The sequence below is a fragment of the Lissotriton helveticus genome, chromosome 12 (genome assembly GCF_964261635.1).
Source record: "Lissotriton helveticus chromosome 12, aLisHel1.1, whole genome shotgun sequence".
NCBI classification, from domain to species: Eukaryota; Metazoa; Chordata; class Amphibia; order Caudata; family Salamandridae; genus Lissotriton; species Lissotriton helveticus.
In genome coordinates this window covers 103,828,385-103,854,062 of record NC_136073.1, presented here as the reverse complement: position 1 = coordinate 103,854,062, position 25,678 = coordinate 103,828,385, and the positions used below count along the sequence as shown (strand labels likewise).

The 25,678-nt window shown below is 44.5% G+C and overlaps 1 protein-coding gene across 1 annotated transcript in view; it reads right to left on the bottom strand.

The window, feature by feature from the left end:
- Positions 1-25,678, bottom strand: part of LOC144797963 (vomeronasal type-2 receptor 1-like) — an 88,982-nt gene that overhangs the window by 15,739 nt on the left and 47,565 nt on the right. Inside the window, exons 3-6 of the mRNA XM_078668769.1 lie at positions 14,130-14,421; positions 12,392-13,237; positions 5,629-5,856; positions 3,361-3,484 (exon numbers count right to left, since the gene is read on the bottom strand). Of these exons, the coding sequence (XP_078524895.1) occupies positions 3,361-3,484; positions 5,629-5,856; positions 12,392-13,237; positions 14,130-14,421 (1,490 nt within the window). The remainder of the gene's footprint in view (positions 1-3,360; positions 3,485-5,628; positions 5,857-12,391; positions 13,238-14,129; positions 14,422-25,678) is intronic.

Genomic DNA, 25,678 nt, shown 5'->3' with positions numbered 1-25,678 from the left:
CCTCCACACCAAATGAAGAGTCGGTCAGACAGTAGAGAATACAAACAAATATCTATTTATTTAGGTGCACTCAGAGTGGATCCCGGTGTGCCCTGTCGCTTACGAGTGCTGTAGAGAGGCTGACATCAGCAAGCATAGGAAAACATTATGTACATTTCAGAACTAATGAAGGCACGCCCACTTGGAATTTTCCAAGCAGATGCAGCAAAAACAGTGAAATAAAATGTTTTTTAGTTTAGATTCTGAGGCCGGGCACACACTATCTACCAGTCAAGGTTGTTCTGCCTGTACCCAGCACTAGTGAGAAAGGTATGCGCTAATAAGAACAGTCTATTCATTAGTGAAGCAAAGCCCAACTTTGAAGAAGCGAAACCTAACGGTGGCCTTTTCTCAGGAACAGCAAGGTATAAGTATTGATTATAACACAAAATATATTGAATAATATGTAAACATGATTTTGTTTATTCTAACAGAGATGAGCCAGACTTCCATGGTCCCACTTCCAGCACTTTAGTGTGAGCCCTCAGACCATATGTTGAATGGATTTCAACTGCTTTTCAGTTGGAGGGGGTTTTAGGCATCATCATCATCTGTTTGGAGGCACACTGGATCCCGCGCTGGCAAGTGCATTAAATTAGTTACATTGGGTTGAATGGAAGGCAGAAGAGGGATGACTGCTGTTGCAGTCCAAATGACACCTAAAAAGTAAGTGATTCTACTGACCAGTCTGAACTTAATGGTCCTATTTTAGGAGGATGAATCATATCAGTTTCACTACAGAGCCAACTCTGGCACTGACTCCCTCTTTTAACCTTCACAGCAGTATATCATTGTATTAAATTGGGCAATTAGTCACTAAACAAACCTGTGCGTAATCCTCGTAGACTGGTACAAGAGGAGTGATGCTTAACTTAAAGGCAATGTGTGAAGTATTTATGCAACTCCCAAGCAGTAATAAAGTGACAACACACGAATGATTCCAAACCAAGTTAGAGAAATAGAGTAAAATGTAACATTTAAAATGAAAAGAAAAAATAACACAAATCTAGTAAATAGAACCAGAGTTATGAATTTTTAAAGTTTCAAGTAAAAATAGCACCAACAAGTGCCACTTGCGATTATCTGATCACGCTGGACCGGGTCAAAGTCACAAGTACAGGCCATCTGTGATGCAGCCTGGGTCAGATACAGGAGCCATGTTCAGCTCGGTGAAGTGTCTACTTTAACCCAGTCCCAATTACATGCGAGAAGCCTCAGCCAGAGCTTTGCTTTCGGGACAGCTAAAAGGAGATTGTTGTCAGCGCAAATAGCACGTTGTCGCTGGATCTTTGCATTAGTGGGTGTTGCAGGCGGTTGATGTTAGTGCAAAGAGCATCTCGCTGTCGGAACTTCACATTGGCGGGTTCATAGTGGTTATTACTGATGTCAAGGAGTCCACTGGCTATTAGGAGGACCTCAAAACATCTGACCTTTTACCTGTAGGGCAGTGTTTGCAGTTTTGAAGAAGGAGGAGTATACTCTGATACCAGCAAGAGCCAAGGATAGGGTGGGCATCTCTTGGGGATCAGGACTCACACTAGCAGAGTCCAGAAGCAGGGCTCAAGTAGATCAAGCTGGTGCTGGTCAGCTTGCTGTGTCCCTGAAGTTCAAACAGAATTTCAGTCAACTGACCCTTGGATTCACTTCTTGGCTTCAAGACAAGCAGGTCCAGTCTTCCTTTTTCAGACAGCAGGACAGTCCTTCTTCTTTATCTTCCACAGGACCATGAGTGTTGAGAGGTTCTGAGGGCACGACTTTTATGACCAGTGCCAGGCTATGTGTGGGTTACTTTCTTTGCCTACCACTACACTGGTTATGGTCAGTTCTGCCTCTTTCCCAGGGTTTGGCTCCAAATTATCTAGGGTAACAAAGGGTGGGCAGGTCCAGGCATGAGCTGCATTTGCCGGTGACGGAGCAGGCAGCTTCAGAAGTGAGGAAGGGGGTGAGCACAGCCCTCTGGTTAACCTTTGAAGCTCAGGAAGGCCTGAGTTCCACCCCCAGGCCATCCTGCTCAAGAGAGGATTTCCTTTCCACACACTACTCTTTTGTTCCCAGTCTTTAAGAAATACACATCATACCACAGGAGTGCTATTTCAGTCTTGTGCCTCTGGACACTGGGAGAAAGGCACATTTGTTTAGGCAGAAATATTCCACTCTCTAAAAATGGCCTTTTTAGAAGAGTAATTTAAATTCTGACTTTACCATTGAAAATGATTGTAAATTATAACTCAACTAAGTGGGAAAAGTATTTCTCTATCTGCTACCAAACCAAAGTAATCACTTATTACCTTTAAAAAGTTAGCTCAGTGTTAGTCCATGGGAGAGCTAGCCATGTACTATGAAAAATGATTTTGGGAATTTTTCACTGCCTGGACATGTAAACTTTTAGTGCACATGTCCTACTTTTTAAATAACACACACTCTGTTCTATGACCCTTTAGAGCCAACCTTAGGGGTAACTTATAAGAATTAAAAATAAAGGTGTAGGCTTGGCAAAAAGTATATTTTCCAAGGCTGTGATTACAGTTTAAAACTGCACTACAGGTTGCATTGGTAGAGCTGAGAGATGTTGTACTTTAGTCTGTGGCGCAATGAGTCCCGCAGCCCACTAGTTACATTTAATATACAGGTTTTGGGTACATGTAGTGTCATTTAGTGTCATATACTAGAGACTTATAATCAAATTAGGTACTCCAACCAGGTGAATACAAATGTAATCTTGTTTAAGGGAGAGAGCACACAACCTTTACCACCTGTTAGCAGGAGTAAAGTGTGCAGAGTACTAAAAGTAAACAAAAACAGGTTCAGCAAAGGAAACATCTGGGATGACTCAGCAGAAAGGGCCAGGAATAACATTCATGGTAGACTGTATTGTAGTTAGCTGAGAAATTGACCAATGTGAAGGGATATCTTTTTCTCTTCCAAGGACAGTAAGAGCTCTTCCCTGGTGTTAGCCATAGTGAGTTCAATACCTGGTATAGGGCTGAATCCAGATTGAACTTTTCTTTATAGAATTCCCTTGTGGAACTGGAAGTTTTAAAAGATCTCAATAGCCATGTGAGATTTGAAGTCTCTTCACTATGAAATCATATTTTTGAAAGACAAAACATGGCTCTTTTTCTGAGAATCAATCAAAGTCTCAGATATATTTGAGGATGGAAGGGAGTGCAATTTAATCCCAAAATATGAATGAGACTTGAAGTGTAGAGAATGAATATTTGGCAAAAAGAACATTATGTTTCTGGCAACAATCACAAATAGAAATATGTTGTACCTGTGTAAATGTTCAGGGGTCATATGGCTAAAGTTTCAAATATTTACCTGTTTGATTGGAAATCTCTCCTTCAGAACAAATAATACAATCAAAGCAGCAGAAGGGTTGTCCTTTTCTAGGGGCTTTTCTGTACCCAGGGACACAGCTCTCACTGCACACTGAATGGGGTACCTGAAAAGGCCAAGCAAGTGAGAAATGTTCAAATCCGGGTTGGCGACATTTAGTTTACTGAGCCTTAAGACATTAGGTTGCACCAGAGAAAGAGGCTAGATTAGGTCAGTTCTGTTTCCCCTTAAAGGCACAGTGACCTAGCAGTTTAGTCTGGATTCATTCTTTTAGAGTATAATCAATATTTATTTGCATATGGTTGGTCCATTCCTGAAAAGGTACAGGCAAGCACACAATTATACAAGGAAGGATACCCAGAGAAATTACTCTGGCTAAGACTAATTCATGGCTTTTCACTCATCTATTTTTGTTTGGCCTTGGAACAGCCTGATATAGGCTCCATCCTTTACTTGTCACAAATTGCAATTATGACATTGTATTTACTGCATGTCTTAACTTCTTTAACATGTGTGAAACAAATAAATTAATTAATGAAATGTAATCATTGTAGCAATTAGAGATTTATTCACGAGTGCACTAATGTTCAGTTGAAACATGTAATCATACCTTCTTTTGTTCATGTTTTGCACTTATTCCAAAACTTATACTTACATATGTGAAAGCATGTATTCTAAGTTTATATTGACTGCTGAGTTAATATAGCCTGACTGTAGGCCTTAATTGAAATACATTAAGCCTTGCCAGTTCTTCTTTTGGAAGGTGCATTATCTTTAGTTGGAGAAAGGCAAATTGTTTGCATTAGACTGTTGATAATGAGGTCTGAAGGGAGTAAGGCAGTGAACATGGAGAACTAATGGTTAGAAGATGCCTTTTGTTCACCATGTATAGCGGAATGTTCAAGATTGCAGTTTACATTCCAAGTTTCAATGCTTTGGGAAACTTAAGGGAGGTTGCAGATGATGCTCTTGAGTAACAATTTTGTTGGTACCTTCTGGTGTGAAAGGAGATAAGGATGTTTCTGAATCGCCTGTTATTTTAATTGGTGTTCCCATAGGTAGAGAGCCAGACTCCCTTTAGACTTGGAGAAGGATGGACCTCTAAATAGAAATGATGGTCCTTAGACGATCTATGATTGGAAGAGAGAAGGGACGTTTCTTTATGAAACACCTGTTCATTATTGTTGTGGCTGTCACTATACTGTATCTCATTTTCTTAGGGCTCAATCTACTGAGAACACACAAATATCTGAGTGTGAGTACTATTGAGCTGTCAGTTTCACTTCTAGCAAGTTGAAATTACATCTAAACATTAGGATAGCTTCTTTAAAGCATCCTTCAAAGTTAACATCCATTAGGCCATACATTTTTAAAATAATACATTCAATAGGCCCCGATTACTTACATTGACATTCTGTAGCCCATTCGCAGAGTTTAGATTTTCTGAATAATGTGTAATACAATTTTGGATGACATTTGCAGTACTCATATGCAGGTCAAATACAGGCAATTCTGAGGATGAGCCACATTCAGAAGGTTAGGGCAGAATGTTCACTCACGGTGTTCGTAGTCTCACATTTATGTCTGGCTCAAAAGGTAGTGCACTATAAAGCAGCACTGCCCTAAACAGAATGGATATCTAGGAGAGATTCTCAACATCTTTCAATGGTGCCTGATGCGGGAACATATTTCCTCTATTTAGTGGCATATAGTTTATTGACTGATGGAGCTCATATACCTGTCTTGCATTGGTCTTTAAATTCTGCCCATTCATTATGGACTGCATGATATATTTCCTACTGTTTGTGCTCCATTTGATACTAACTAGTAAAAACTATAGTGATATAAAACCAAAATATATGTTTTTTGTTTCTGTTGATATATCATTTCCTTATTTTTCATTCCAATATGCCTAACCTTAAGATTATTCTTAAGAGTGATCTCATGTTTTCATTTTCCTCCAACAATACTGTTTATAGTTCTGTTAGATTTCTCTGATGTTGGCTGTTAACATTGTAGCAGGCTCAGTGGTCTTTTAACAGAATTATTCACCTGACTGAAAGAGGTAGAAATCCAAACAAGGAAATATATGAACTCCCCAGAGATTATCAATTTGAGTCACAGTTACACAGAGGTCAATGTAACCCAAACAGGTGGGAAAAGAATCAACACCCAGATCCCTAGTTTTCCTTAGCCTAGAGCTAAACTCAACATGTATGTTGTTTCTATTGTCTATTTCAATGTCAGTACCTTGTTCTCCTGCAGGTTCCATTGCATGCTACTGCTATTTATAGACAGCTGTTTCCCTGGGGATTCCCGGGAATCAAAGCTTCCAACCTTGACATAGATGATCTCTCCATTTGTTTGCAGTTGCCAGTTGACAATGTCATACACAGCTGGGGGGTTGCCATTACTGTCAAAGAACATCTCCTCTCCAGCCTTGTTTTTAAAATGCAGGTTCTTCATGTAATGTAAAAGCTGTGAAAACAAAGAAGAGTATTATTAGATCACACAGTTAATGCGCATATGTAGAAGGTGTCTAACAGTACCTTCAAGGAAGCAAAAAAGTACTTCCAGGTTTAATCTGAGACACTGAGACTTGGAGAGCCACTGTTTTCCTCAAATCACACGGTATGTGTGCATATAGATGATAGAGAACATACAGTAAATTATTAGGTCATGGAAAAGCCCCAGTGGATCATATGTGTATTTGGCATGATGTTGGATGGTTTATGCGTTTCAACATTTAGATTAACTTCTAATTATAAAACACAAGTGTCCTATACTAAGGGAGATAATTCAACAACGGAACACTCAAATAGAATCCCTCTGCAAGCAATAAAAATTGATCAGGATTGTCCATATCCCCTTTTTTATGGGAGAGTACATTATTTTATATGCCAGCATTCAAAAAGTAGACTCCAGATATTTTACATGCCTTACATCATATTCATTCTTCAGTAGGCGTGGGCAAAATTTTAATTATGCTGAAGTAATTGAAGTAATTTTAGTAAATACACATTACTCTTCTGATGCAAAAGTATAGAAGTTAGATGATTACACTTGCATGAATAAGTAAGAGTAATTTGAGGCACTGATCCTCTCCCCTGCCTTCCGCGGGAGCCTAGCTTAACGAAGCCCTGTGTTTTTAAACTTTTTGTGCTTACTTTGCCCTAATTTTTTAAAACTTACCAGTATCCTTTTCAGGGACCTCTCTCTCGCCTCGTGGCCCCCCGCGCAGCCGAGATCAACGCTGCAGCGGGTCAGGCTTCCCTCGCTCGCCACCACCAGCGAGCCGCCCCTCTAGCCACGCCCACCTCCACCAGGCCACGCCCACTTTATTTTATAGGGAGGAGCTGACTACTAGCTCGACACACCTGACTCTCCCCTGCCTTCCGCGGGAGCCTAGCTTAACGAAGCCCTGTGTTTTTAAACTTTTTGTGCTTACTTTGCCCTCATTTTTTAAAACTTACCAGTATCCTTTTCAGGGACCTCTCTCTCGCCTCGTGGCCCCCCGCGCAGCCGAGATCAACGCTGCAGCGGGTCAGGCTTCCCTCGCTCGCCGCCACCAGCGAGCCGCCCCTCTAGCCACGCCCACCTCCACCAGGCCACGCCCACTTTATTTTATAGGGAGGAGCTGACTACTAGCTCGACACACCTACGCCGATGATACGCAGCTGGTGGTCTCGCTAGACCACGCAGATGGATCAGCCAACACCTTAGGCCCCTGTCTAGAGGCTGTTGCCAGATGGATGCAAGCCTCCTGTCTGAAACTTAACGGGGAGAAGACAGACATCATTCTCCTCGGAAATTCCTCCCCTGTTCTTGCACCCGTCTGGCCACCATGTCTTGGCGCTCTCCCCGCCCCTAGGTCCCAGATAAAGAGCCTCGGAATCTGGCTCGACACCGCCCTTGATTTCTCGGTCCAGGCTACTAAGACCGCCGCCACTTGCTTTGGACTAATGAGGATGCTCCGGCGGGTGCTCCCTTTGCTCCCTCTCCAGGCGAGGAGGATCATGGTCCAGGCCCGCCTGGACCGCCTGGACTACGGGAATGCTCTCTATCTGGGAGCACCGGCCTCGGTACTTCAGAAGCTTCAGGTCACACAAAATAGTGCGGCCCGCCTACTGTTTAATCTGCCCCGTCGGCAGTCGGCGAGGAAGGCTCTGAAAGACCTCCATTGGCTCCCAATGGCTGCCAGAGTGCAGTTCAAGGCTTTGTGCATCCTGCACAAATCCTTCCATCGTGTAGGCCCAGCGATTCTGCACCCCCTGGTTACGCCCTATGTTCCAGCCCGCTCCCTTCGTTCTGGTACCCTGCAGCTGGCTACCTCCTCTAAAATCAATAAAGCCCGGTGGGGTGGCCGCTCTTTTTCCCACTCGGCGGCCAGACTCTGGAACGCCCTTCCCCACACCATCCGAGGAAACAGCAACCTCCTGTCTATTAGAAAGGCCTTGAAAACGCATTTGTTTGCAAAATCCTGCTGATCTGCCCTGAGCCTGCGCTAAACCATTTAATCTTCAAGCGCTGCGAGGCCTCAGGGCAGTTATGCGCTATACAAATGCAATTTTTCATTTCATTTCATTTCACACCTGACTCTCCCCTGCCTTCCGCGGGAGCCTAGCTTAACGAAGCCCTGTGTTTTTAAACTTTTTGTGCTTACTTTGCCCTCATTTTTTAAAACTTACCAGTATCCTTTTCAGGGACCTCTCTCTCGCCTCGTGGCCCCCCGCGCAGCCGAGATCAACGCTGCAGCGGGTCAGGTTTCCCTCGCTCGCTGCCACCAGCGAGCCGCCCCTCTAGCCACGCCCACCTCCACCAGGCCACGCCCTGAACGCCACTACAAATCATGTGTCTCCCCCGTACGGGCAGCGGACAGGCGCAGCGGGCGCGTCTAAGGCAAGCCCGTCTGCGCCCGTCCGCGACCGGCCGGGACCAGGGGCCACAGACCCTGCTCGTCCCTCAGCCTATTCATCTGTTCAACTCTCTGCACTTATGGTCCCCAGTCCGCTTTCGCCTCCACTGGTGCAACGCCTCGACACTCTAGGTATTTTCGCGCCCCACCTTCCCTGGCCACCTTCCGCTTCTCACAGTTTCACTTCTACCCCTTCCGCCCCCCCAGTAGTCTCCTCACCCCCATCTTCCCCCCTTGCAGCTTCAGCCTGCCTGCTCAACACTCATTCGGCAGTCAAGCACCAAATTGAACTTTTTAATCTCTTAAATTCAGATTCTCCTGATTACTTATTCCTTACCGAAACCTGGTTCACCATCGATTCGCTTCCGGATCTCCTGGCTATCCTTCCTGACACCTATTATGCTCTTCGAGCGGACCGCCCGGCCGGAAAGACCGGGGGTGGTGTGGCGATGATTCTTCGTTCCACCCTAAAATTCCAGCTTCTCGACCACCCACCCATACCCAATGTGGATTACCTTGTGGCTCGGTCCCTCAACCTTTCAGATCCTCTTACTCTTGTCCTTATGTATCGCCCCCCCCTACCCATGCCCCAATTTGTAGCCTCCTTGCAGGATCTTCTGGCCACCCTTGCGGTCAATAATTCGTCAGTCATCCTAATCGGAGATTTTAATTATTGGCCTGACGACCCATGGGAAAATTCCACATCGAAAGATTTTTCTGCCACTCTTCAGTCCTTAAATTTCATGCCTCATATCGCAGCCCCCACCCATGTCAAGGGTCACATTTTGGACCAAATTTGGTCATTGCGCCGCAAGGTCTCCCCTCCATCTATTTCGCCGTGTATTTGGTCTGATCATTTCACTATATCCTTTAGTATTTTTTCTGCCTCCTCTGTTAAACCCCCCCTATCTAAGAACGTGTTAGCCCGTAGTTGGAATCAGACGGACCTCACTCTTCTTTCGTCTTCTTTGTCCTCCTCAGCGCCTGACTTGATGGACCTTTCCCTCGAATCTCAAACTAATGCCATCAGCACCTGGCTCGCTTCATCTTGTGATCAGGTCGCCCCTCTCAAGAAAGTCAAATCTGTCCGCCCACATGACGCACATAGATGGTTTACGAGTGAACTTAAAGACCTTAAACTTAATCTCAGGCGCTCGGAACGACACTGGAGACGAAACTATTGCCCTCTACTTCGTGCTAAATACAAACTCCTGCTCAACAGCTACAAAAAGGCAATCCTGTTGGCCAAAACAAATTACTTCACGGAGAGAGTTGCTCTCTCAGCAAATAAATCTCGCGAAATTTTCTCCCTCGTTCAGCAACTTGCCACCTCCGACCGCACTAGCACTAGCCCTGCCCCCACTCAATCCCTCTGTGTTGCACTTAACAATTACTTCATCGATAAAATTGCCAATATTAAAGCCAACATCCCCGTAGTCTGTCAACCTCGCCTCATTGCTCCCCTTCCTTTGCCTTCCTCTTCTCTGGACCATTTTCCTCCTATTTCCACTGACAGATTCCTTCATTTGCTTTCTAAAGTCAAGTCCGGTTCTCCGGCTGACTGTGCTCCGGCCCGAATTCTTAAAGTTCTCTTTACTAGCTGCCCTGTCCCCCCCCCTTACTTTGCTTAACACTTCCTTGGCTCTCGGCTCTGTCCCTGTATCTTTGAAAACCACTATAGTTTTTCCTATCATTAAAAAACCTGGCCTGGACCCTTCCCTCCCTACTAATTTCAGGCCCATCTCTCTCCTCCCCTACTTAGGGAAGATATTGGAAAGTCACGTAACATCTTGCCTGTCCTCGTATATCGAGGAAAACTGCCTTTTGGCCCCCCATCAGGCAGGCTTCCGTCCGGGCCATTCTACGGAGACAGTGATTACTGCTGTTCTGGACGAACTTAAGGGGAAAGCGGACATCAACCTTCCCCAAGCCCTGGTGCTTCTCGACTTGTCAGCTGCGTTTGACACGGTCGACCATGCCATTCTTCTCGACCGTGTCAGCACAGCGGGCATCAGGGGAACAGCACTCTCCTGGCTAGTGTCCTTCCTTCAAGGCAGGTCACAAGCCGTCCATCTTTCAGGCTTCTCCGCTTCCCCCCGCCCAGTCGTGTGCGGGGTGCCCAAAGGCTCTTCCCTTTCCCCCTTCTTTTCAATCTCTACATCTATCCTCTTATTCTTTCTCCCCGCGAGCAGGGGGTCTCCATGTACATCTACGCGGACGACCTCCAGCTCGTCTTTGATCTCTCTACCTCTTCGGATTCCCTTCTTTTTCTAAGCTCCACTTTAGTCTTTATCTCTGAATGGATGAGCACTAACCACCTCAAGCTCAACCCGGATAAGACGGAGCTTGTCCTCACGGGTGGTCCCTCTAATCCTTGGTCCCCAATTCACTGGCCCCTTTCCTTCGGTCCCCCCCCTCTCCGGTTTCCTCTGTTCGTACTTTGGGCATCATGGTCAGTAATGACCTCACCATGCATGGCCAAGTTAGCTCCGTTGTATCCTCCTGTTTTCTATCCCTCCGTCTTATCCGGAAAGTATCCCGGTATTTCTCCACGGACGCCCTTAAATCCATAGTCATGGCCCTTATCACCTCTCGCCTTGACTATGGGAATGGCCTACACGTGGGCATACCCTTCTTCGAAATGTGTCGGTTACAGGCCATTCAAAACCAGGCAGCCCGTCTTATTTTCCACCTTCCCAAATCCTCCCACATCACGCCTGTACTTAAGGCCCTTCATTGGCTCCCTATGCACTTTAGATCTTTCTTTAAGCTGGCCTGTTTAGCTTTTCGGGCGTATGGTCACTCCGCCCCCCTTTTTATTGTTTCATTGATCACTCCCTACACTCCTGCTCGCACTTTCCGCTCTTCATCTCTCTCCCTTCTCCATATCCCCCGTTTCCACAAATCCAGGACAGAGGGGCACCCGTTTCTCGGTTCTTGCCCCCCAGTTCTGGAACAGTCTTCCTCTCTCTATTCGTTCTATTCCCACCTACCCCTTTTTTCGTAAAGCCCTGAAAACTTTTCTTTTTGCCCAGGCCTTCCCTTGTTAGTCCTTTCGGATGCTCTGTAGAGTCAGGCACTAGTTCTCAGTGCCAGGAAACCGCTTGGCCACAGTGCGCTTTAGTAAGTTCCTTTTTCATTTCATTTCATTTCATCGTACTGCAGGAGCACAGGAACAATGAACTAAGCGAGAGAAAGCGACTGCAGGCTACTGCTGTTCTTGTCCTGTAGCATTTAGTGCTATTTTCTCAAAATGCATCCTCTGGCCCTTGGAAACAAGGGGGAATTTTGCACTAAGAAAAATAGCGCTAAATGCTGAGTTTTGCCTCTCATGTAATAAAGTATAATTATGAGTAATAACAAAAGAGAATTATATCAGTTATCCCCACCCCTATTTTTCAGTTACCCAGTTGATGGGGCAATCAGTTGCAGGCCAAGAAGCCAGAGTAAGAATGGCAATCAACTCCCAAGAGAGCCTCAATATTGGAAACAAGAGGAAACCTAAAGACCAGTTTCAGCAGTTACTAAACACTCGGACCCCCTTCAGAAAGGTTGCCTGAAAGAGCAAACTACCCCATTCAGGTAGGGAAATATACTAAATTTTTGGGGAATTGTGGAAAGAAAAAACATCCGCTTGTTACAAAGAAGGTATAGGGAAAAGAGAACTGTAACTCACATAATTAAAATGAAACAATCTATAGTTAAAACGACAAGAGTTCAATGGGAATACCAAAAAATCTAAAATAAGGCAGCAGAAGCACAATAGAGCAGTCTATAATGTATGCCTTGGATGTGGCGTCTGCATATCTGGTTAACTCATCCATGCTCTTGCATGGTTTGCTTATTTAGACTTCTTCTTGGTCTCTCTAACAGTGAATGCCTAAAGACTTGCAGACATGTTGCACCTAGGGTAAACCCACCATGAATATTCTTATTCTTTTATACCACCACAGAGACAGCACACTGCACAGCATATTCTTCAGAGTTTCCAGCTTCTTCCAAATTCCTGCATCATGCCTGCAATTACCTGAAGTAATTGGTAATCATTCAATTAACGTTAAAACCAACATGTAATTCAATGAAATGCTGTGACATTACCTGCCAAGGTCTGATGTTGGTGATGTCCCCACATGTCTTACTGATGAATGGTCCATTCCCAGGCAAGCAAGATCGCATGTCTTGTAAGGCATGTGCCACTGCATAAACAGCATTGTATATGTTATAGCTTATTCTCGGGTCATATTCATCAGAATTCTGACTTTTGAACTGTTGAAGTTTTTCTAATCCAGAGCAGATGTTTGTAGATTCATTAAGTTCCACATGGCCCAGGGTCAGGCTGTCTTTAGTGGTGGCCCATTGGCAACCAAAGGCCTGCTCCCAAAAAGGTTTTACAAAATTGTCGCCAGGAGATGTAGAAGGATTAAGCCCAAGCAGGAACTCTTTAAGACCAGGCATAGTTCCCTCCTTAACAGTCAAGCCAATGGTGCCCCTCAACATCTGTTGAAGTTCCTTTTTGTTTGAAATACTAGGGGAGGTCGACCATGCTTCAGTAGCAATCCACACTTTACCGGTGACATTCTGTCTTGAGAGCTCTTCCATTACTGGTAGTAGAAAAGGATCAGGAGAGAGGACGAGAATGATGCTGGCAGAGGAACTCTTGACTACATCTAGGCTGAAAGCCATTTTCATGGTCAGAGGGATGATGGGGAAAGCTTTGTGGAATGCAATGCAGACTCCAAGTTTAAGGAGCTCCTCTTTCAACAGTTGGGATCCCAGTGTTCCATAATCATCCTCACTGGACACTATCCCTACCCAGGTCCAGCCAAAGTGCGCTACAAGTTGAGCAAGTCCAAGGGCCTGGACTATATCACTGGGAATGGTTCGGAAGAAGGATGGGAACTGGAGCTTGTCACTTAACAGAGGACTTGATGAAAAGTAACTCACCTAATAGAGAAGAGAACTTTTGGTGAGATGAAATATGAATACTTATAAAACACATGGCATCTCCAAAGATGGTTTACCTCACGTCATCATTGAAATGTAGAGCAATATCAAAATACTTCATACTATGCTACCTAATGTTTGGGGCTAATATTTGAAAACCTTCAGAGAAGCATGCCATCACTTGCAAATCTGTCATCCACACCCCAAAAAAAAATTCTTGCCAAAAGCAGGTATACATTGCCAGACAAAGGCCACTAAGTAAATTATGACTCTAGACACAGTCAAATAAGGGGTCCCTATCTGCTCAAATTATTGTGGCTTCAGGGAAATGAACAGAGAAATGTGATAGCAATGTTCTTCTTTCTCTCCTTCACCTACTAGAAGTAGAATTCTTTATTTTTATAGCCCATGCATGCATTTTCAAAAAGAGGATGCAGCTCTAATCAAAATCATCTGAATACTCCCCAGTAGAAATAATTAACTCCAAACTTCTACTCTGAAACTCAGCAGTTCTCATATTATCAAACAAAGTGGGGAGTTTATTTGAACATCCCTATTGTCACATGATTCAGCCTCAAGCAGTAAGCACCCTTCTGATTGTATTTTAGGTACACAATACAGGAAGAGCCGATTAACTCAGGTCACTACTGTCTGTTGAGTGTGGACAGTTCGGAGGAAGATTGAACCAGTACTGGTGATGTATTGCCCTTATTTACTCCAATTTACCACCTTTGTTTAATAGCTTAATGTAATTCTATCTTGTCAGATGTTTGTAACATACAATCTTTTGTAATGAGTACATTGGTAATGATATTAAAAATATAATTGGCTGAAAGAAGGTTTGAAGTTCTTTGATGCCTTTCCACACAGTCCACATTCAGCCATATATTACCTGAGGATATCGGTATAGCCCCAGGAGTCTAGCTATCGACAAAGATGCAGTGGAACGTGATTCTCCAATGATGCCTATCAGGGGCGATTGTTTCCCACACTGGTAGTTTAGGATTGGCTTCTCCTTGCCTGTCAGCATCTGGATGGTGCCCTGCAGAGTTCTCATCAGTGAGTGACATGTGTCATAGATGAGGAAGCCCAGGGTGATATTGGGGAGAAGCCATTGCTCTTGGTTGATTTCGTTGATAGTGAACATCAGGGCAAGGACCCAACCATAGGCTCGGACACTTAATCTGAATGGAATAGAAAGATAAGATGTTTCAGAAAACACTTTCATCATGATTAATAAATGGTGCTGGTAAATACAAGAAACAACCACAACTTGATATGTATAGTATAACTTGTAGCAAGAGCTTTGTTGAAAATCAAACTTTCAGGAAGTCATTCCCCTAATATTTGCCTTTACCCTCCACTTTTTGCTGAATTTGTTTTTGTTGGCCTAGGACTCTATGCACTTTACTGCTGCTAACCAGTGCTAAGGTGCTTGTGCTCTCCTTAAAACATTGACGATTTGGCGTATTCCCAATTGGCATATTTGATTTACTTTTAAGTCCCTAGTAAAGTGCACTACATCTGCCCAGGGCCTGTAAATTGAATGCTACCAGTGGACCTGCTGCATGCATTGTGCCAATTGTTTAAAGTAGTCAGTTAAACTTGTTTCAGGCCAGCCATTGCAGAGCCCGTGTGTGGAGTTTGAACTACAATTTCGACCTGGCAAGATAAACATTTTTCCAGGCCCAATCCTTATTTTTTAATAGATATATGTCACCCTTAGGTTAGACCATATGTTAGACCTTAGGTTAGGAAAGCCCAGGGGGCAGGGGGCATAGACCATATGTTAGACCTTAGGTTAGGAAAGCCCAGGGGGCAGGGGGCAATATATCTAAAAAGCAGGACATGTACATTTAACCTTTAAGTGTCCTGATAGTGAAAAACTCTTAAAATCGTTTTCACTACTGCAAGGCCCATCTCTCCCATAGGACTACATTGGAATTGTCTTCATTCATTTTTAAGTATAATTTCCAAATGGGAAGCGATGACCCCTTCAAGTTTGGTGTCTCTGGAATTACCATTTAATCCTAACTTATGTTGATGTTGGATTTTGAATTGCAATTCTGAAAATTCCACTTTTAGATAGTTGCCATTTGCTTGCCTTAGCGATTTGGTGCCTGCAGCCTGTCTCTGGTCATATGAATGGGTGTAGTTGGCAGGTGGGCTTTGTATATTCCCTCTGCACAGCCACCCACAATGGGAGCTTAGGTGTGACTAAATGGGCCATCACTGACAGGATGGGAGGGAGGTAGGAGCTGAACCCAGCCTCACTAACACCTGAAAAGGCTGTGTCATGTCCCCAGACAAATGGTTGCATACCCCTTGTAGTTAGTCTGGAGCAAGTGCTGGCAGGACAGGACATCTGTGCACTTCAAACGCTTACCTCAAGAAGTTTGTCCACACTTTAATGCACAACTGTGAATAAAAGAAGGACCTCAGCCGCCACCACTTCAGTGTAGGCCTGGGCCTCTGGATACTCTGCCAGGAAGAAGGACTGCTATGCTGCTGATGGACTGCCATTCTTCTGAACTTCCCTCTGCTTGACTCCTGCTTTGCTGGGCTGGCCTACTGCCTACTGCCTGCTGCCTTTTACCTGAGTGAGGGGGACTGGAACTGCATCTCTTGAACCCAATCCTAGAGTGACTCGAAGGAATAATTAGCTGGCCTCCTTATCTGAAGCCTCAGGGACATAACAGGCTTCCAACAAATTTGCACCTGAACCTGGACTCTGCCATCGTTGAATCTACCCTGCCACTGGCTGTGTAGACTCACTTCCAAGGCTCCAGTCATTGACCTTTGGAAGTAGGCCTAGGTTGCCTGCCAGCTGAACTGATGTATCTTCTCAGCTGGGTGCTGCATCACCAAACAGAACCAATGCATCTCCTCAGCTGAGTAGTACAATCCGGAGCAGAACCAACACATCGCCGCTGCTCTTTGGATTGGGAACATCGCAAAGACCAGCATTTCCGACCGCAGTCTTGGAGCCGGTGCATCGCACCAGTGGTGCATCCCTATCCCAGGGCCTTGCATCTCTCATTGACGGAAGCCTCAATAACTATGCCGGATTCCGCATCAAAGTTTTTCAGCTTGTCAGAACTGACGCCTTGCCTGCTGCGCGCCACCTCCCCTACACCAGACTTCGCTTTGCAAGCCCTGTTAGCTGGACACTTACCGATGATGTAACAGGACATTGCAACGCAGCCTCATCGCATCTCAGACCCGAGGCATCACTTCATCTGTACGGTGCATTTTTTACCTGGATCCATGCAGTGCTTCGGAACCTGGATTTAAGGTACTCTGTTTAGCGGGCTAACTGGATACCTGCAGCTCCTTCGCAGTCAGCTGGCACTTGTGACTTTGTCCCAGTCTGGTGCGACTAGGCACCCCCAATTGGTGCTTTGTGCTTTTTGGTGCTAATTTCACTAAAAACTCTAAAAGTCAAAATCTCTGGTTCTACTGATTGGATGTATGTCCTTTTAGTCTTGCTTTATTTATTTTAAATCACTCTAATTTGCTAAAACAGTTGTGGGCTCCTTTTGTGGTATGTGTTCACTGTTTTACAGTTTGAAGTGTTGCACAAGTACTTTACATATTGCCTCTAAGGTAACCCTGACTGCTCTGGGCCAAAATACCAAGGGGGAGAGCACGCGTTAATTTGGAGTTTGCTTATGCCTTACCCTGACAAGGATTGTGGTTGCTGCTTGACAAGGGATTACATCCCAGTCATCCAACAACCCAATTTCTCACAGGCAAGAAGGGCAAGTAGGATGTATTTTGCCATCTGTGTTTTGTTTTGTTCAATAAATGGAATATTGTTACTTGAATGTGCACATTTTTTTATAGGACAGCCATAAAACTCAATCTATCTCAGCTGAAACTGTGACATGCATGTATAGTTCTCATCCAGAAATGTCAAGTCAAGTCAATAGATTTATATAGCGCGCTACATACCCATAGGGTCTCAAGGCGCTAGAAGAAGGGTGGGGAGTTACTTGTCAAATATCCATGTTTTGAGTTGCTTTCTGAATGCTAGGTGGTTCTGAGTAAGGCGAAGGTGAGTGGGGAGTGAGTTCCAAGTTTTAGCTGCTAGGTAGGAGAAGGATCTACCTCTCATGGTGGTTTTGTTGATGCGAGGAACAGTGGCGAGGGCTTGGGTGGAGGATCGTAGCTGGCGGGAGGGGGTGTAGAAGGATAGTCTTGTGTTGAGGCATTCGGGTCCTATTTCGTAGAGTGCTTTGTGTGCGTGGGTTAGGAGCCGGAAGGTAATCCTCTTGATGACGGGGAGCGAGTGGTGGTTTTTCAGGTGATCAGAGATGTGTTCTTTACGCGGGATGTCTAATATGAGCCTGGCTGAGGCGTTCTGGATGCGTTGTAGTTTTTTCTGGAGTTTAGCGGTGATGCCGGCGTAGAGGGTGTTTCCGTAGTCCAGTCGGCTCGTGACCAGAGCGTGGGTGACTGTTTTTCTAGTTTCGGTAGGGATCCAGCGAAATGTTTTTTTGAGCATGCGAAGAATGTTGAAGCAAGATGATGAAACGGCGTTGACTTGTCTGTTCATCGAGAGTGAGGCATCCAGGATGACGCCCAGGTTCCGTGCGTGGTCCGTCGGGATGTTTTTTTTTCCAAGGGCCTCTGGCCACCAAGAGTCGTCCCAGGCGGAGGGGGAGGTACCTAAGATGAGGACTTCTGTTTTGTCTGAGTTCAGTTTCAGACGGCTGTGCTTCATCCATTCGGCTACTTCTTTCATTCCTTCGTGCAGGTTGGTTTTGGCCGTGTTGGGGTCTCTGGTGAGTGATAGGATCAGTTGAGTGTCGTCGGCATAGGAGATGATGTTGAGGTTATGTTGGCGTGCGATGGCCGCGAGGGGGCTCATGTAAACGTTGAAGAGGGTGGGACTGAGTGAGGACCCTTGGGGTACGCCGCAGATGACTTCAGTGGCCTCTGATTTGAATGGTGGAAGGCGGACTCTCTGCGTTCTTCCGGAGAGGAACGAGGTGATCCATTCCAGTGCTTTTCCTTGGATTCCGATGTTTTTGAGGCGCTGTAGAAGGGTGCTATGGCAGACCGTGTCAAAGGCTGCGGAGAGGTCGAGGAGGATGAGGGCGACTGTGTCTCCATTGTCCAGTAGAGTTCGAATGTCGTCTGTTGCTGCGATGAGGGCGGTTTCGAAATGAGGAGACAGCTAAGGTAATTTGGGCCACGCTACCTTGCTCGCTCTCATTTATCCATATACATGTTGCCTACCTCCATAGGTTAGCTGCCTAAGACTCAAATACTCAATGATGTATTGCAAAACCAAGGGAGAGGCAACAAATGAATCAACATGAAATAGACCAATTCACTCACCCCATGATATACTCCGTAGGTTCCGAACTTGTTGGAAAAACAAATAGGTTTCCCCCAGTTTAAGTTCAAACAAAGTGTCACTGATATATAATTAAAGGAATGACTGATTTGTAGAAAAAGAAGTGCTTGGTTCTGGACATATTTTTGCAATGAGTCAATGTCAAAGTGCTTAAGTTGAGCCAGTGGTTCCCAGTAATCAGCATCAGCAATTAATTGTAAACACTGTCACTTGTGACACATGGCGGTGCTGTTTGTCTAATTTAGAGGTAAGCAATACAACAGTAGTTCATTAATTCAATATACATTAAAAATGACTAATACATGCCGCCCAAGCCATTCTTATAGCTTTGGGGGCCTGAAATAGTCAGAATGTTCACAATTGTAAGAGTGTGAGGGTTAGCGGTTGTGTTGGGACCGTCTTTGGCAGCGTTGTCAGGGGCAATGGGTGGTGCAAGCTGCAGTGGCCTGCTGATGAGGGCCCTGGGATGTATGTTTTTTTAAAATAAAGTAAGCACTAGTCCGCCACTGCCAAGAGGTCATGGAATGATAAAGTTGCTCAAGTACCGAAGATCATGTGGACTTTCTCTGTTGTGTTTTTTAAAATGCTTAATGCTGATGTTGAAAGTGCTTAAATGTGGCAAATCATATGACTCTTTTCTCTTATCTCTTTAAGTGCTTGAATCTACGACATATTTGGTTAAGATTCTGTCGGTAACAAAGTATCTCAAATGTTAAGGCAACAGAAGATCCTGAAGACTTTTTTGCTTGAGTTTTTAAAGTTTGTTTGCGAAGAGACTTTGTCTGTACTCATGTGCTTAGTGCCGGACCATGATTTTGCAGAGTCTGTCAATAGCTGGGTCATTGAGTGTTAAAAATGCTGAAGTACTGAACATCCCATAGACGTTCACTCTTGTGTTTTTTAAAGGAAAAGGGCATGGGCATGTTAAAAACTAATACAAAAACATAATGTAACAATATCATTAAAATATGATCAATCAGAGTCCGAGTTGCAAATGTTCCTTTTTTGGGGGGTTTTAGGTGCCTTGTTGGCACCTAACCAGACTGAATGATATTTGTGAAGCTGGCGTACAGCCTAATATTAGCCGGATGTTAATTACATTTCACTGTAGCAGCAGGAACAAAGTTTGCCCCCCACAAAGGGAGCAATTAACAATGCTTCACTCAGCTCCTGGGGGAATATCCTCTCCAGCAGCTGCACTGCACAATCAAGAGCAGCAGACCTTGAGGATTCCACTGCAGGAGGGCAGAAGGGAAAAGAGGACCATCCGCTTAGTTGTTAGGGCATGTGTGCCCCCCATGTTGGTACATGCCTGGAGGGTGCCGAGTGGCTGCATTTCTCACTGTCTACCCGGTCCTGAGGGGCCATATTTAAATATAACATGAGCGCTTTCTAAGTGAAAGGAATTACTGTAATCCCACCTAAAAGGCAAGCAGGAGTTCCAGTGCCCTAGGTGTCCATGTAGAATTACCATATAAAGTGTTGTAGTAGTGCAGGGAAGCTGCACCCTATATGTTTATGGTGATAGTTGATAATTTACATATGACCTAACTGCTGCATTTCATGCCCTGATGTTATGACTATGTTGCTTTGTGCCTTGTGATGACAGGATACCAAGTACCATGTCAGGGGTTGCATTTGCATGTACAGTGATGGCATTTTTATGACATGTGCTACCTACACATATTTACTGTAATGCTCTAACTGTGATGATTATGACAAATGCCAAGTTGGCAAAGCGATCTCTGATTTATGTGATTGTGATCTATGTGTTTATATACAATTTAAGAGATATTTTTATACAACCTGGTGCGGTGTCTCTTTTGCAGTAAATTTATTGTGTCACTGGGGTGTGCGAGTGTTGTGAAAATGCTTTACACATTGCCTCTGCAATAAGCCTTTCTGTTCTGCCAAGTTACCAAGGGGGTGGGTAGAGTTTTTCTTGGGTGTGTAAATCCCTTACCCTGACTAGAGTGGTGGGCTTAAAAGCATACCCTAGCCAACCAGAAACCCAATTTCTAGAAACTGGATAGTATAAAGTTGATTATGGTTTTTCATGCCTAAACAATGTTTCCTGTGAAACTGCTTAAATATAAGGTCTCCCCATTGTTCAGTTTCCACTTTTCCTCATACGATATGATACTCTTTTGTAGGAATACAATTATTTCTAGTTGACACTGACTCACTATGTTGGCTCTGCTTAACATCATATTTATGCTCTAGAGCAGGAAAGTGCCTTGGATAGTTGTTGTCCCTGGGCTACGTCGGCTACGTTCAGGCTATCTGGTTTTAGGTTTTAGGTTTAAACCTATAGTAACTGATAAATAAAAATAAAGTCTACTTGTATGGTTAGTTTAGAGAAATGATAAGTCAAGGCCTTGACTGTCGCTTGTACTGTGCCCAGCAAAGTGATGCAGCACCTGGTAGGGATATTTACTATTGTATGAGTTGTTTTTCTGCTCTGCGTCAAAAAATACCATTGGTAGATGCTGTATTGGCGGGTGTAGTGGTCCCAAGATGCCCCAACTGATCCTTATGGCGTTTAATACTTTTAGCCTATGTGTTTCCTTGAATTCTCAGTCATAGTCTTGAACTAATATCTAGTCTTACCAAGGAGGCATTGACATGGATTTTTACTTTTTGAAATGGCATAACTTGCAAGAGGGTTGAGATGTGCTTCTTCATTAATGTGGCTCTCAAATGAGCCTACTTCTACTGCCTGGGATGGGGAATGGGGCGCATTGGTCTGCTGAAGATGTTAATGACACAGTGAAACATAACACATTATATAGGCAGCTGAGTCATTAGATCTTGTTTAAACTGGAAACAATAGAATGGGGGATGGTGCGATAGGGTTATATATTTCTAAATTGTTTGAAGTGCCATTTGCTGAATCTGACACTACTGTTTTTTCTCTTTGAATTGGATTAAAACAGAAGTTTGCACAGGGAACTGGTTGAGTTTGACCTGACTTAAAATTGGCACACTTTCCGCTAATTGGAAGTTCAGGGGATCTATTAGTTGTGGGGATCATGTTCCATGTTAATGCCCCTGTAGTTGTGTTACAATCCATGATTCCCCATGTAGGGGGTAGGGCTGTGTCAACTATAGTGTTTGCCAGCTGTCACTGGACTTCTTGAAAAAATCAGTTACAATATGTGGGCAGAGCCAGCAGCCCCACATGCTGTGTTCAAGACATCCTGGAAGTGTGCTGACCAACTTTCACCAGCCCAGTCAGTCCTTGTGATTTTCTATTCCTGCTCTCTACTGCCTCTGCAGCCCTTATTTTTATTTATTTATTTATTTTATTTATTTCAAAGGTTTTATATAGCGCTACTGGACCCGGGAGTATCAGAGCGCTTTATAGACAGATAAACATCATGAAGTAAAAGTAACTTGAATGGGAAACTGTTTTTCAGTTAGAGGAGCAAATTTAGGATAGAGAGTAATTAGATATGGATTGAGGGAGAAGAGGAAAGGGTGAAAGATAGGAGAGAGAGGGGGGAGAAAAGGGAAAGTGGGAGAAAAGGGGTGGGTTGAGGAGAGTAAAAACAGAGGACTACATCATTATAGAGAAGTTATGTACCCCAATATTTGTTGAGAAGAAGCAGCTTGAGTCTTTTTTTGAAGAGAGGGAAGGATGGGTTGCAGCGAAGATCTTTGGGGAGGGAGTTCCAGATCATAAGGGCATTCCCAGAGAAAGCAGGTGATTGTGTTTTTTTACATTTGAGTCTCGGGGGGATGAGGACCAGGGCATTGGTGCTTCTCAGGGACCTGTGCTTTTCAGGGACCTGGAGCAACCAGCTTTTTGTAGTTTTTTAGAGAGGTAAGAGGGGGTGTTTTGGTGAAGGGCTTTGTGAGTAATACAAGCCATCTTGAAGGTGGATCTACCTTCGATAGGGAGCCAGTTAAGGTTTTTGAGGATAAGAGAAATGTGGTCAAAACGTTTACAATCAGAGATCAGTCTGATCAGTCTGATGAGGACAGATTTAATAGGGGCAAGGTGGATTTTAGGGGTGCCAACAAGGGTGGCATAGCCATAGTAAATTCTAGAAAGTACAAGAGACTGGACAACAATTTTGAAGTCATCCGCTGGAATGAAAGGTTTGATTTTTTTAAGGTGGAGAAGGGAGAAGAGAGCACCTTTTGCAGCATTTTTAATGTGAGGGATGAGAGTGAGATTCTTATCAATGCTGATGCCCAAGGATTTGACAGAGTTAGAGGTGGAGAGCGTGCAGTTGAGTGCATTTATATCATTGATCCAGAGTTGAATAGGCAGGGAGCTATTTTTGGGAGTGAAGATGATGATTTCAGTTTTTTGGGGATTTAGTTTGAGATGATTACGATGGAACCAGGCTTACTTTGTTCAGGGTATCATTGAGGAGAAGAATGGTATGGTGGGATTTGATCTTGTAATAAAGTTGAGTGTCGTCGGCATAGAGGTGGTAGTTGATATTAGCTTGTTTAAGGATAAGGGTGAGTGGTTCCATGAATAGATTAAAGAGGGTACGGGAAAGGATAGAGCCTTGAGGGACCCCCAGTGAGACAGGTTGAGGTTTGGAGAGGAAGTGATTGAGTTTAATTTGTTGGGATCGGTTATGGAGATAGGAGGTGAACCATTGGTGAACAATGCCCTCAAGCCCAAAATGGTCTTTGAGAGTATTAAGAAGGGTGGGATGGTCGACAGTATCAAATGCAACAGAGAGGTCAAGGAGGATAAGGAGGGAGGATTCGCCTTTGTCAAGAGAGCGATGGATATCATCTTTGATACTGATCATGGCGGTTTCCGTACTGCATCCTTTTTTGAAACCGGATTGGAAAACGTTGAGGAGATTGAATGACATGATATGTTTGTCTAACTGGGAGAGTACACATTTTTCAAGGACTTTGGAGAGAAAGGGGAGATTAGAGACAGGGCGTAGATTGTTCAGGTCGTTAGGGTCTGCAGAGGGGTTTTTGAGGATGGGAAAGATTTGACCTAGTTGAAAGGGTGCTGGGACACAGCCAGTGGCAAGGGAGGAATTGATGATATTGGTCCAGATGGGTGCAATAATGTGTTTGAGTTCTTTAACCAGCTGGGCTGAAAGAGGATCATTGGTGTGAGACGAAGGTTTAATATTAGAGATAATGTTGAGGACAGTAGATTCAGATACTGGACAGAATTCATTCCAGGCGGCATTGTTTTTGGTAGGGGTGTCTTTAGAGATAGAGTCAAGATGGGGTGGGGAAGAGAGGGGTAGAGAGGGGCCATGGCAAGAAGGGACAGAGGGGCAGAGTGATGTAGGAATGTTAAGGAGGATGTGTTGGCTAGGGGTAGCTTGGTATGGGAGAGGGAGAGAAGAGAAGGATAGTTCAATCGAGTTGACTTTATTCGAAAAGAAACTGGCGATTTCTTCACATCTTTCAACAGTGGCTAGTATTTTAGGGGGACCAGAGGAAGTTTGTTTTTTAACGATGCTAAAGAGTTCTCTGGGAAGGTTTTTGGCCTGGTCAAGTTGTGAACGGAGGAAGGATGCTTTTTTAGTGAAGATGTGCTTCTTGTATTAGGCTCTGGAATTTCTAAGGAGTATCAAGTTATCCGGGGAGGGGTGATTCCTCCATGAGCGTTCAGATTGTCTGAGGGCCCGTCTTTCATTATTAAGGTCAGAGTTAAACCAGGTTTTCGGCGGTATATTTTTTTGATGTTTAAGTTTGATTGGGGCAATTTGGTCAAGCACTTGAAGGATAGAGCTATTGTAGTGATCAGTAAGGTCAGTGGTGCTGTGAGGGGGGGGAGTAAGCGGGTTTTGATAGACGCTTCTAACTCGCCAGGGGGGATAAGGTGAAGATTATGGGTATGTTTCACGGGAAAGGTGCCGTTGGTTGTGGGGATAGTAATAGAGCAGTTCAAGGTGAAGAGGATAAGGTAATGATCCGAACAGTCGACTGGAAGAATCATTGAGAGAGAGGCCAGATCCTTGCTAGTCATAATAGCGTCCAGGGTGGCGCCTTTAGTGTGTCGGAGCAGAGTTGTGTCAAGTTAGTCATGTCCATGATATCTTTAAGGAGGATGACAGACGGGTCGTCCAGTGGATGTTAAAGTTGCCAAGAAGGAGATTCTTGGTGTGAGTGAGCAGAGATTGAGTGATGAGGTCAGATAGCTCTTCAGTGAAGGGGATGGGATTGCCGGGGGGGTGGTAGATAGTATGAAGACGAATGGTGGGGGAGTCAGGAGCAATAAGATCAACACAAAGGTATTCAAAGGTAGAAGGGTCCTGGAGATGAACAAGTGTGAGATTGAGTTCCTTTTTCAAAATGAGGGCAAGGCCACCTCCTATTTGCTTTTTTCTGTCTTTCCTAAAGATGGAATATCCAGGAGGAATGAGCAAGTCGAGGATAGGAGTCGAGTGAGGGTTGAGCCAGGTTTCCGTAAGGAAAGCAATATCTATGTTTTCATGTAGAATGGTTTCTGCAATATCAGTCGCATGGCAGGATGCGGATCGGCAGTTAATCAACATGCAGTAAAGTGGTGAGAGGTCAGGGTGTTGATAGGAGGGATCAGGGAGGATGGAGGATAGTTGTTGAGGGGGTCTAGGAGAGGTCGGTAAACAGGGGAGATTACTCGTTCCTAAGTGAACAGGGATAGTAGACAGCGGACAGGGGTATTAGAGGACGAAGAGGGCAGGGGGAAGACGGTGGGGCTCATGGATAAGTTAACCTGCACAGGATTTGAGTATGCAACAAGATGAGAGGTAGAGATCATAGATGCTGTGTGAGGTTGGGGTGAAATGGAAGGGTCAGTGGGATTGGGGGGGTCAGGGAGTTTGTGGGGAGGAGGGATCCGTGAGAAGAGTAATCGATGATACCAGTGCAAGGGGAGCTGTTAGTGGAGGAGGAGAGAGGTGGGGTGATGTGTGGAGGTGTGTGTACATGGTTAGAGGAGTGGGCTTCAGCAAGGAGTGAGACATTGGCTTTTAGGGAGGAGAATTCTAAAACAAGGGATGAAAGGAGAAGTTCTACATTAAGGAGTGAAAGAGAAAAAAGTGAGGAATTGAGTGGGTCAGAAGTTATTGGGAGGAGTGAAGAGTAGGGATAGG